General features: G+C 39.8%; 1 protein-coding gene across 2 annotated transcripts in view; it reads left to right on the top strand.

Moving 5' to 3' along the window:
- STARD9 (StAR related lipid transfer domain containing 9) overlaps positions 1 to 13,570 on the top strand; it is an 86,897-nt gene that overhangs the window by 8,933 nt on the left and 64,394 nt on the right. For both annotated transcript variants that reach the window (XM_088670150.1, XM_088670146.1), the window contains exon 3: positions 2,939 to 3,055. In XM_088670150.1, the coding sequence (XP_088526276.1) occupies positions 2,939 to 3,055 (117 nt within the window). The remainder of the gene's footprint in view (positions 1 to 2,938; positions 3,056 to 13,570) is intronic.

The following is a 13,570-nucleotide window of genomic DNA, read 5'->3' as shown; positions in this document are numbered from 1 at the left end:
GCCAACATGTATATTAGGGGGAATGCATACAATAGTGAAAATAACATGAAAAATGTCTTATTTTATTTTATTAATTTATGAATTAGTTTTCACACATCTCAAGGTGACTTGTGATCATGTAATTAAAATAATAATAATAATCAGAAATAGGGTTTTAAAAATTACCCAAGGCAGAGACCTACTTTTTAAAATCCATTCACCTGAAAAAAAGCTTGTTCAAACAAAAATGCCTCCAAATGTTTCCAGAAACTACAAATAGAAGATGCCTCAACTAGGATGCTGTTCCGCAAAACCGGAGCAACCACACCAAAAGCCCTATTCTAATTTACTATGGAGCAGGCTTCTGATATTTTAGGGACTTCAAGGAGAGCACATCCTGTAGAACTTGTGTTGCTGATGCTTCAGGTTGTCTTTGTACATTTTTTCATTAGCAACGTATAATAGTGTCATATCCTTGTATTACTTGAAGCCAAGGAGCACCTGTATCCCCTTAGAGTTTGAAAGGATCATCAGTGGCATCACAGCATAAAATTAAACATTTTATAGATAGCATTGAGACATGCTAGTTTTAAATCATCAAAATTATTTTGAAAGGGCAATCTAAATAGATGGAGAAGGCTTTGTTCTAAGCAGCTGATCTGCTTTGGGACACTAATGGAGCCTCAAGCATCTACCGTATTACCTCTGGTAGCACCTTAGAGACCAACTAAGTTTGTCATAGGTATGAGCTTTTGTGTGCATGCACACTTCTTCAGATACACTGAAACAGAAGTCACCAGAGCCTTATGTATAGTCAGAGGGTGGGGAGGGGTATTACTCAGAAGGGTGGTGGGAATGGGTGATTGGCTGATAGGAGTGGTAAACCTGTTGACGACTGTTAAAAACTGCAATTGGTCTTGCAGGAAAAGGCAATGGGCGAGATGGCTAAAGAAAGCTTTATCATGTATAATGAGATAAGAATCCTATGTCTTTATTCAGACCAGGTCTCTCCATGGTTTTAAGCTTGGTAATGAGTTGCAATTCAGCAACTTCTCTTTCCAGTCTGTTTCTGAAAATTTTCTGTAATAAGACAGCTACTTTGAGATCTTGTATAGAATGTCCGGGGAGATTAAAGTGTTTCTCTGTCTTGTGATTCCTGATGTCAGAGTTTCCTTGGGTTTTAATTAATGCCAGTCACTTCACAGTTAATTTTGCTAGGTGTCAAAGCATTATCTGATTGATTTGGGTGTATTTTTCAAAACCAACTCTTTAAATAGTGCTTTTACTTTCTGTCTAAGATACTGCAAATGGTGATTTGTCATACTGCATAGGTTATTTTTTAAAAAAGAAAACTTATTTACACAATAAAATAAAATTTGGAAATCTTTGTAAAATGTTGAATTGCTGTTTGTTTTTACTGCCATTAGGGTACTGCTGTTTCTTTTCCATGTGGTGACTCAGTGCTTTCCTCTTTGGATGAGCACAAAGTAAAAATATATTTGTTTGGCAACATGCCCTGCCTGCTTTCCTGGTGCAGGCAGATTAGTAATAGAGTAGCCATACCAGAAGTCAAAACAATAGCTTGTGTATTTTTCACCTCTCTCCCTTTTTGTGGCTGCCATTAGTGTTCAGCAGTAAAAGCATAAGAAACATATTTTTTTAATGTGAAAAAGCAGAAATAATGTTACAAACAGCCAGCATGTCAAGTATGTGGCTAATTCACAGATTGTGGCCATTATCCTTTGCTCACAGTAAGTCTTATGTGAATTGTATATAGTGAGTTGAAGCTTGCAGTCCTCAGCATCTGCTTCCACAACTATTGGAGAGGTATGGTTTGATAGTCACAGTGAAAACACTTGAAAAGCCTATTGGTGTACTAATAGTCTCTGGTGAGCTTGTGGTGCATATACGCCATTAGATCCTAGCTCTAGCACTTAATGCATACAAACCAGCTTACCATGGGTTTGGAAACCAGCATTTGCAAATTTTCCCTTGTGCACCTGTGTGAATGTGAATCAAGTCAGCTGTGGCATCTTCTGCAACATTTAGGATACAATATTTGTTTAATTTTGCTTTAATTTTGCTGCTCATATTTGTAGATCACTCTTGCAGGTGAAAGAAGTCGCCAGAAATTAAGTGTGAATCAAATTGGTGATGGAGAAAATAAGTTAAAGCAAACATGTGCAATACTTTAGATAAAGTAATATGGCATTCTTCATTTCTGCTGCATCCTCTGGTTCTTATGGTTAAGTGTATATTATTATTATTATTATTAAGAAAGGATTATCACTTGTGTGACTGTAGGGCAGGTCCCCCAACACAGAGACACTGAAAGTTTCTGCTTCAGGCATTTTAGCAAGAGATTTGAGTAACCAGGGATTGCTCCCTTAATTATTTTCTCCCAGTATTACCTAATGAATTCTGGACTTCTTTTCAGGTTTTTGTTATAAAAAACAGAAGTCATAAAGTGCACAAATGAGGATCAGTTCATAAAGGCTGGATGATTTGCAGCAGAAAGTATGGAGTGATTTCTTTGTGTTCTGGTTATTTGAAGTGAAATACAAGTTATGTTTGTGATGGCTCATTCACACCTGTTGTTTGCCACTTGATTAAACAATAATCAAGTAGTGAAAATGCTTGTATGGACCACTCCTTATCTCATTGTGCCATTTTACCAGTATGCATAATAATATATAGTTTGGGTATCTAAGAAAGAGGGTTTGAGATAATCATCACCATCATCATTTCCGTTGCAGAATTTCTGGACACCCTTGTTTAAGTGGTATTTATTATCTTTATTTGAAATGCAAAAATAGGAAGAGGAATGTGCAGGCTGTGTTTGACTCCAAATACTTTTAATTGAAAGAAATGTACTGTGTAAACATCAGAAGTAGTTTAGAATAAATTTTGTAAATACAACTAAATGCATGCTGCTTTCTTCTATTTTCTTTCAACTCAGGTGGACAGCAGATATGAGGGTGTTTGGGACACAAGGGAGAAAGTTGTGGCATTTGGCTTTGATTACTGCTATTGGTCAGTTGATCCCGAGGATCCCACATATGCATCTCAGGAAGTGGTAAGGAAAAAAAGTGATATTTCTTATTTCTTGGAAATCTATAAAATGAAACTGGTTTCTTTATAAAATCAGTAACACATTGAAATTAGCAGTTTCTAATCCATTGGTCTTAGGTGTGTGTGTGAACTGTTGTACTGCGTCAGACCAATAATGCCCCTTAAAACCCACTCCATATTTTCTTAACATTGACCCAAACTTTCAGAAAGTTGGACTGGATTGGATAGGCCTTTGATCTGATCTATCAGCATTCTTCTTATGTTTTTAAGATCAGCCAGCTGTCACAGAATAGTGGCAAAGGATTATGTGGTGGTCAGTATTTGGGTGAGATGATCTGGGTTCACATCCCTGGTCAATCATTGGTCAGGTGCCTGGGAGTAAGTTCCATTGGTGGTCACTCTGAGCTGCACATGTTCAACATGCAAAACACGTTTAACAAAAGCCAGCCATTGCAAGGAGTGTTACAGTGAAAACTGCTAGCTTGAAGTATCACTGCCATCAATTTAAAAAATTATTTCCCTCATTCTTTGACGTTATGTAATCTGTCACAAATAATAGTAATGCTTGAAGTACTTATTATTGCTTCATTCACTTGCCAGAGCAACGAGTCTCCATCACTTAGAATGTGGCTTAGCTGGCGTCAATTTCATTTGCATTCTTGCATTATTTATTCCTATGTAGATTGTGGATGCTCCAATTATTAATACATACATGGTTAGGCAAACTAAGGCCTGGAGGCCGGATGCGGCACAATCACCTTCTAAATCCTGCCTGCAGACATTCTGGGAATCAGCGTGTTTTTACATGAGTAGAATGTGTCCTTTTATTTAAAATGCATCTCTGGGTTATTTATGGGGTATAGGAATTCATTATTTTTTTCAAAATATAGTCCGGCCCCCCACAAGGTCTGAGGGACAGTGGACCGGCTCCCTGCTGAAAAAGTTTGCTGACCCCTGCTCTGATACCATTAAAATAATTTTATTGTATACTGTATCATCTTGATTATCTGCTTGTAGTTTGCATACCGTATGCCAAAGCCTGGAAATTCTGGGGTGGAGGACAGGTGAGGAAATATTATGTGTGCTGAACAACTTAATGGAAATTCATTAATTAAGCATTAATAAAAATGGTTAAGTGTTTGATAGTTGATAATGTGAATTTCCAAATAGAATAATAAATATTATCTTTGTTCCTGTACAACTGTATGGTAGGCAACACCCCTACACCAAGTCATCTGTTTAACATATCATATTGTTTTCCATTACGAGGTTTTATTAGAATTTTTTGCTCCCTAGGGACAGAAGTGGATATTGTTGAAGCCAGGCTTATAGTGAGTCAATGCACATGAGATTTAAAGACTGGGATTTTATAAACATTGATGAAAGAGTGTTTGCAGTTAAAGAGCTTTTGGTTTTGAAAATACATTTTAATAAAATGTGTATATTTTGAGACTTAGCTGAATAAAGAATGGGGAATTTAAAAGAGAAAAAATGAGGGAGAGAATTTAAATGGGAAACACATCTTTAAAGGAAGGATCATGTATTAATTGGTTAACAGATACAATGAAATAATTATGATAGAAGAAAATGATTATTTTTACTAAATATGATTAAAAAGATTGAGTTGGTTTTTTCCCCCTTTTCCAGGTAGCAGTTGTGAAATTCAAGTTGCGTTTGGCTTAGAGACTTTGGCAGAAACTGTATCCATAATAGAAAGATTGGAGTTTTTCATTGTAAAAACAACTTAATAATTAGCTTTAAAATACATTGATTAGGAAGTGATATATGCCATGTATGTGGGTATAAAGTGGCATTTTTCTCATGAAATACTTGCAAAGTGCTGAGCAGTCAACTGTTACTATTTTCCCAATCTAGAGAGAGAGAGAGAGAGAAATGAAAAGAAAGCATGATACAAGAAAAGGTTTTTTTGTGCAAAAATTGGATCTGCATGAGGGGGAGGGAAATCTCCTCCATGAATGTTTTAGTTATGTTACATTTCTTCTGCCAGCGACACAGCTGCTACATTCAATAGGCATTGGAATGGTTTGGATTTTACACGAATAAGGTCACTTTTTTGGCTTTAGCCTGTTTTATTCCCTCTCCAGAATTCCTAAGTTGGAATCAGTGAGCATACTGAATTAGTCCTATGTTGAGAAAAGATACCATACAGTGAGAAACAAAAAAACCCTTCAAATTCCATTTTACTTTTTAATATTATCTTGGTATACATTGCAAACAAAAGAGTTATTAGAATAAAATTATATAGAATTGTCTGTCTTTGGGGGCTGTGATCCACAAACGACATTAAAAAGGTAAAGGGACCCCTGACCATGAGGTCCAGTTGTGACCAACTGGGGTTGCAGCACTCATCTCGCTTTATTGGCTGAGGGAGCCGGTGTACAATTTCCAGGTCATGTGGCAGCATGACTAAGCCGCTTCTGGCGAACCAGAGCAGCGCAGGGAAACGCCTTTTACCTTCCCGCCGGAGCGGTACCTACTTATCTACTTGAACTTTGACGTGCTTTCGAACTGCTAGGTTGGCAGGAGCAGGGACTGAACAACGGGAGCTCATCCCGTCGTGGGGATTCGAACTGCCGACCTTCTGATCAGCAAGCCCAGGCTCTGTGGTTTAACCCACAGCTCCACCCGTGTCCCATACAAACAACATTACTGGCATATTAATTTTGATAACACTTTGTGTTATTTTGAAATTTTTGAAAAATAAGTTAAAGCTAGTTGTTGCTGCCACTGACTTGTTTGAGAGTCTTCCTTAGTGTAATTGATTTTGTTGCGAATGAGTCAATAGCTAGAATATTGACAAAGAGTAAAAAGGTAAAGGTAAAGGACCCCTGGAAGGTTAGGTCCACTCAAAGGCAACTATGGGGTCGCTTTCAGGCCGAGGGAGCCAGCGTTTGTCCACAGACAGCTTTCCGGGTCATGTGGCCAGCATGACTAAACCGCTTCTGTGCAATGGAACACCGTGATGGAAACCAGAGCGCATAGAAACGCCATTTACCTTCCCGCCAAAGCGGTACCTATTTATCTACTTGCACTGGCATGCTTTCAAACTGCTAGGTTGGCAGGAGCTGGGACAAAGCAACGGGAGCTCACCCCGTTGCGGGGATTCAAACCACCCACCTTCTGATCGGCAAGCCCAAGAGCAGGCATCCCCAAACTTCAGCCCTCCAGATGTTTTGGACTACAATTCCCATCTTCCCCGACCACTGGTCCTGTTACCTAGGGATCATGGGAGTTGTAGGCCAAAACATCTGGAGGGCCGCATTTTGGGGATGCTTGCCCAAGAGGCTCAGTGGTTTAGACCACAGTGCCACCCATCTTCCTGGACAAAGAGCACAGCCTCCAAAGCAGACTAAAATGTCAGTTAAGACAAGTAAAATCTCACACAGGTCTTAGAGGCAGGAAGAGGTTCATCACTGTGGTCAAGTTGGGAGCTTGAAAGCTGGAAGCCATTTAAGAAGGCAACCCAGAAAAAGTCCAAAGAAGAGATGATTGATAGAAGACAGTGTGTTCAGAAACAGGAACCCGAGAGAAGAATAGCTTTAAAGTGGTAGTAGCATAGGGGAAATGCAAAGATAAGGAAAATAGGGGGGGCATTGAGAATGAAACCTCAAACAAATAGATGTTCAATGCTGATAGGGGGTTGTAGAGGGGACTGAGGAGACTTTGGATCAGGCAGTGGAAATCCAGAGGTAGGGTGGTATTAATAGTATGTATAGTATTTCTCTGCTTTTGTCTGCAGTCCAATGTATGTTTACCCGAGAATAAGATCCAATAGAACTTACTTCTAGGTAGAAATGCATAGTGTGGTGCTTGATGAAAGGAAGTACTCTTCATCAAATTGTTGCAAGTCCAATTAAGTTAAACGGAATATATTTACAGGTAAATGGATATAGTCGCTAGAAAATTATTTTTTTCCTTTTTCCATTTCATAATACTGTAACCTAAGACCTCACCAGCCAAACCATTAGATTGGTCTCTTGGGTTTCTGAGTTGTTGAAATAAGTTAAATTGAGCTTCCCTGTGGTCAGTCACTGTTTACCCTTACAATTTGTATAAGTAATAATAAATGGTTATGGTTTAAAAGTAAAAAGCACTGGTTTCATTTTCAAACATCATACAGTCCCTTAAGTGTTTGGGGGGAAATTATATATAAATAGAGAGTGAAATTTGTAACAACTGGAAAGGCTGTTGGATGCATCTGTACTTATCTGGAGTAATGGAATGACAGCTGGTGCACACAGATATTCTTCCAGCTCCTAAAGTATGTGGTGTGTTAGCATGTTCCATACATCTGTTGCCTTAAAGAGTAGGCAGAGGGCTCACCCCTCAGGTTACCACTATGATTCTTAGTGTGTGTTAGTACTCTCTATAACATCATTTTTTAAAAGCCTGCTATATCAGACCAATGGCCCATCTATCCCACCATCTTGTTCTCACAGTGGCCAACCAGAAGGCAAGCATGGTGAACTGCCAAAACCATTTTCACATTACATTTTTCCACTTAAATTGTTACTACAACTCTCCTGGACAGCATAATCCAGCTTCTTTCCATCTGACTCCCTATACTGCCATATTATAGACTTGGACGTCTTCCTACAGTTATAGCCTATTGCCTATCGCACAGCCATTTCAATCTCCTTCACCAGCATAATCTCTGCCCTGTAATAAAACTAATGACTTTGGGGAAGGGTCTTCTCATTGTCCCCAATGCCTCTTTGAAAAGTATTAATGCATCTCCTAGCATAGGAGTCAACCTAGGGACCATGGGGGCTTTGGCCCCCCAATAAAATGTTTGAGGGGCCTGGGGGGGCCAACGTTTATGGGCATTCCTATTTAAATGGTGTGTGTACATTGTGTCATGTGATTATGTGGGGCAGGGCCTACCTGGGCCCCCACAATATTTCATTCAAGTTGGCACCCCTGTCTCCTAGTGACTAAGTAGATGTTAGTTCAAAGGAAAGCAAACATTTATTCAGACCAGCAGTGGGTATAGTTGCAGGAGAAATGGACGGACATATAATGCTTTCTCACCACGGATGACACTTCAAATTAATAGGATTTCTTTCTGATTAGACACATTTAGGGTTAGGGTTTAATTATGACAATATCACCGCCCTTTTAATACTAACCGAGATGCCTGATAATTCCATATGTTTGAAAATAAGCCCTACTTTTCTTGGGAATCACAACTCTACTAATATATTACACATTGGAATCATTTAAATTAGACGTTCATAGGCCTACATAGAATACATAATAGAAACCTAGAAATAGAAATCGCAAAGAAATTGGACGTTTTTGAGCTATTTCAAAGGGAAATTGGCAAAAATGACACTGTCAACATGGGGATTTAGCTTGTGGCTGCAGTATTCCGGATATGTCTAGGAAATTCCGGACATATGGCAACCCTAATTGTAGAATTGGAAGGGACCATGAATATCATCTAGTCCAACCCCCTGTAATGCTGGAATATGCAGTTGTCCCATTTGGGAATAAAACCTGCAACATTGTCATTATCAGCACCATGCTCTAACAACTGAGCTATACATGCTGGCAATAGAATTGTAGTTTTAAAAAAGAGCAGCAGGTGATTTCAACCCCATATGTCCTATATATCAAGCTGGTACCAAGCAGCAATGAACAAGCTCAGACAGGATCACAATCAAAAATTAACATGTACAGACAATTTTGAGTGAGAAATAGTATTAGCCCTCTCCATCCTCTCTCCAGCTGCAGGAAGAAAAGTCTCCTGGTCTTCCGGTTGTACCTCCGAAAGCCTTCAAAATAAGAATAAACATAAATACCGTCATGCATTTCCCTGGCTGAGTCCAAACAGAGCTTTAAATACATTTTCCCTTGCAGCTGCTCCTTTCAGTGGTAACATTTAGGAAATGTTTTCTAAGTGTATTCCTGAGTTGTATTTATGCTGCTTACTATGATGTCATCTCATCCTTGAAAATAATGCTTCTGTGATTGCCTTCTGATGCCACTCAGTTTTTATTTAAGTCAATCAATTAGCTTTTTAGTAAAGTTATTACCTAAGTAGCAGCCATGATACAGTTGACTACCCTCAGAACAGCATGGATTTTCTGCTGGTCAACTCTGTTATAGTGTGTGCTTAAAGTAATTCAATAATCAAAAACCAGGGCTGACCATACCATTAGGCAGAGTGAAGCATTAGGCAGGTGGCAGCTGTTGGAGGCACCAGTGCCAAACCCCAGTACCTCCTGAGCCCTCTGGCCATTCTCCTCTTTCTATTTTCTAAGAATTGTGCATTGTACAGGAATTCTTATTAGTCCAAGTACTGTTGTTTAGTAGTTAATATTTCAGATAAAAAAAAATTACATGAGAACAATGTGATAGAACATATGATATGTCTGTCGCACAATTCTTCAGTTTGTAGATATGCAGTGATTTCTTTTACTATTTGAAATGTTGAAAAGGAACTGAGTTTTCCCCAAGTGAGTTTAGATTTTAATTTTTTTGTTATGATTTTAGATTTTAGATTTAATTAGATGCCATCAGTTGTTTTGAAAGATTTACTGGAGATGTTAATTCTGGAGTCACTAAACAACATTCATTTAAAGACACTCAGCAACCCAGATTCTCATGTATTTCCCGTTTTCATAGCCTTGGCATTTCTGCCTGTAGACTCACAGGCTCTGTCTGCACTTAGCTTTGCATAGCACAATGTGCGCATTGTTTCACATCCTACTGGGTATAATTTGCATACATTTATTCCCTGATTACAGTAGAGGGAATAATAACTTCGTATGAATAGGTCGCTACAATTGAATGTCATAGGAGAGGGAGGGGTTCACTGTGAAAATAAAAGTTTACAAAGTATTTGCAATCCCACAGGAAAGCTGGTATCAGAAGCTGCTTTTGCCAAGTATTGAGATCTTGATGGTCGCAGGAAGTGAATGTGCCACTGTTGCAGCTAAACTTAACAGTTTTTTTCCCCAATTTCTTATGAAGTACATAGATTGGTCTAAAAGACTTAAATACACTGAGTATTTAAATATTTTTATCTGTATCTCTAACAGGAAAGGAATTAGTGGAATCAGTGCTCACATTAAAAAAATTAGTTCCGTTACAATGTATTTTGGAAAGACAGGAGAACAGGGACACACCTATACCGCCTATTGAAGAGTATGACTGTTGTGAATCCATGGCAACTTACATAATTGCGCAGTAGTTCTTGGTGGCTGTTCTCTTGGTGGATGTGGAAGGAGGAAAAGGAATAGCAGTAGTTTTTGCATAGCAGTTAGAGGTGTATAGTGGCCCAGAGGTGCAACATCCCATTCCCCCCTCCTTGAGGTGAAGCAGGACATGCCACCCTGCCCTGCTGCCAATCCTACCACCACCAGCGCCACCATGCTTGCTACTGCCACTTGCACCACCCGCTCTGCCACCATTGCTTGCATCGCACACCCTGCCACATGTGCTGCTGGAGGAAAAGTGCTGCCTCCACTGGCACCAATTTTGGATGAAACCTCACACCAAATGCATGCTATTGCACCCCACCTAATGGCTGAGACAGCCCTTATAATGCCACCTGGGCATTAGTTTTAATCTTGCCTGTAATAGGACAATTAAAAATAAATCATGATCATTGTAGTAGGTTTCCCTATCTCTTATAAATTGGTCATTTGTGTCTCTTAATCTGACCATGGTGTTGTACAGGGGATCGTTGCCCCAAAACGCATCTGATTCATATTTCACTGAACCAAGTGTTTTTCACAGGATCCTGAATGGGCATATTCTGTGCAATGTATACAATGAACAGCTGAACTAAGAAAATGTATCAATCGTTTGAAGGAATTAGGAATACAACTAGGATGACATCCACAAAGTATATATCAGACAATTTTTAATGCTTATTTGATAGATTATGCACTAGTATTGTGAGATATAAAATACCTGAGAAAATAATTTTGGAGGTTTCATTTATTTGACTAATGAGTATGCAAGACCAATGGATTGTATCCAGTGGTGGTTTGAACTAACAGTGAACACTTCTGCATTTGGAAGGCGGGAACTGCAACTCCTATGCTTCCAAAATAGCTGCTCTTGAGAGTTTGGGGAGCCTCTCTGGAACAGTATAATATATGGTGTTTAGAGCAGAAGGGAGAAGCAGGGGGAATTATCTGCCCTAGCTTCCGCAAGAAGTGGAAGGCAAAACCACCAATGGATATATTCCAATGCATATATATGACAGTGTATTTCTTGCTAGAGTCCCATCCTCCCATTTTTGGGATAAGAGAACTCGGTATAGGCCGGCATAGGCAAACTCAGCCCTCCAGATGTTTTGGGACTACAACTCCCATCATCCCTAGCTAACAGGACCAGTGGACAGGGATGATGGGAGTTGTAGTCCCAAAACATCTGGAGGGCCGAGTTTGCCTATGCCTGGTAGAGGCACTCTTTCTTGTTTCTCTTCTATCATCTGAAGTGAGAAAGAGGGAGGAGATTTCCAAGTGCTATTCCACATCTTTTAGCTGAAGTATCTAATGTCTTTGAGCATCACATGATACAGTTAGACCCCTACAAGGTACTGTACTGAAATGCCCTAAAATCTGGAAAACCCTTTCAAGGTCTTAAAAGGGAGGAACAGTGAATATTTGTCTTTAGCGAGCTTTTCAGAGATTGATACATGGTGGCTAACAGCTCATGCTGAAGGCTGAGAACCAAGGTTGTGTTTTTAAAATAACCTCCTTTTGTTTCATGATAATAGAAAATTAAAACTTAGTGGTTGGTTCTTATCAGCACAGAATGTGAAAAGGAGCCGCTTGTGACCTTATTGCCCTTTTATAATTTGAAGTTTGTCCTTGGCCCTGGGAATGTACAGTTCTTCTGGCTGTGAATTTACTATCCAAAATTACAACCTGTGTTGGTCTCCCTAATGTTGTGCAAATAATAACTGCATTATTTCTTACCACATTGTGCATCCAATATCTCTGTGCCAGATTGGAGGGCCATGTAAAAGGTGTGTGTGCATGTTGTTGTTGTTTAGTCGTTTAGTCGTGTCCGACTCTTCGTGACCCCATGGACCATAGCACGCCAGTCACTCCTGTCTTCCACTGCCTCCCGCAGTTTGGTCAAACTCATGTTCGTAGCTTCGAGAACACTGTCCAACCATCTCGTCCTCTGTCGTCCCCTTCTCCTAGTGCCCTCCATCTTTCCCAACATCAAGGTCTTTTCCAAGGATTCTTCTCTTCTCATGAGGTGGCCAAAGTATTGGAGCCTCAGCTTCACGATCTGTCCTTCCAGTGAGTACTCAGGGCTGATTTCCTTAAGAATGGATAGGTTTGATCTTCTTGGAGTCCATGGGACTCTCAAGAGTCTCCTCCAGCACCATAATTCAAAAGCATCAATTCTTCGGCGATCAGCCTTCTTTATGGTCCAACTCTCACTTCCATACATCACTACTGGGAAAACCATAGCTTTAACTATACGGACCTTTGTCGGCAAGGTGATGTCTCTGCTTTTTAAGATGCTGTCTAGGTTTGTCATTGCTTTTCTCCCAAGAAGCAGGCGTCTTTTAATTTCGTGACTGCTGTCACCATCTGCAGTGATCAAGGAGCCCAAGAAAGTAAAATCTCTCACTGCCTCCATTTCTTCCCCTTCTATTTGCCAGGAGGTGATGGGACCAGTGGCCATGATCTTGTTTTTTTTGATGTTGAGCTTCAGACCATATTTTGCGCTCTCCTCTTTCACCCTCATTAAAAGGTTCTTTAATTCCTCCTCACTTTCTGCCATCAAGGTTGTGTCATCTGCATATCTGAGGTTGTTGATATTTCTTCCGGCAATCTTAATTCCGGTTTGGGATTCATCTAGTCCAGCCTTTCGCATGATGAATTCTGCATATAAGTTAAATAAGCAGGGAGACAATATACAACCTTGTCGTACTCCTTTCCCAATTTTGAACCAATCAGTTGTTCCATATCCAGTTATAACTGTAGCTTCTTGTCCCACATAGAGATTTCTCAGGAGACAGGTGAGGTGATCAGGCACTCCCATTTCTTTAAGAACTTGCCATAGTTTGCTGTGGTTGACACAGTCAAAGGCTTTTGCATAGTCAATGAAGCAGAAGTAGACGTTTTTCTGGAACTCTCTAGCTTTCTCCATAATCCAGCGCATGTTTGCTATTTGGTCTCTGGTTCCTCTGCCCCTTCGAAATCCAGCTTGCACTTCTGGGAGTTCTCGGTCCACATACTGCCTAAGCCTGCCTTGTAGAATTTTAAGCATAACCTTGTGTGCATGTTAGCATGTGCTAACCACTACCAGAGACATATACTAAGTTGAATCTCTCCCTAATTAACCTCTGGAGTTGATCCCCTTTCCTTGGATAATCCAAAATAACAATGCCTCAGTCTCTTGTTTTGTTGTATTAGAAGAAGGAGGGAGATCCTTACTGCAGTATCAAATCTTCAGGGAGACTATTTCTAGAGACTTGGTAGGACCCTTTCTTGTGTCTCTTGACAGAATTGTGCTC

Source organism: Zootoca vivipara, chromosome 1 (assembly GCF_965207765.1).
Source record: "Zootoca vivipara chromosome 1, rZooViv2.hap1.1, whole genome shotgun sequence".
Taxonomy (NCBI): Eukaryota; Metazoa; Chordata; class Lepidosauria; order Squamata; family Lacertidae; genus Zootoca; species Zootoca vivipara.
The sequence above is the reverse complement of the archived record's forward strand: the minus strand, read 5'-3'. Positions and strand labels throughout refer to the sequence as shown.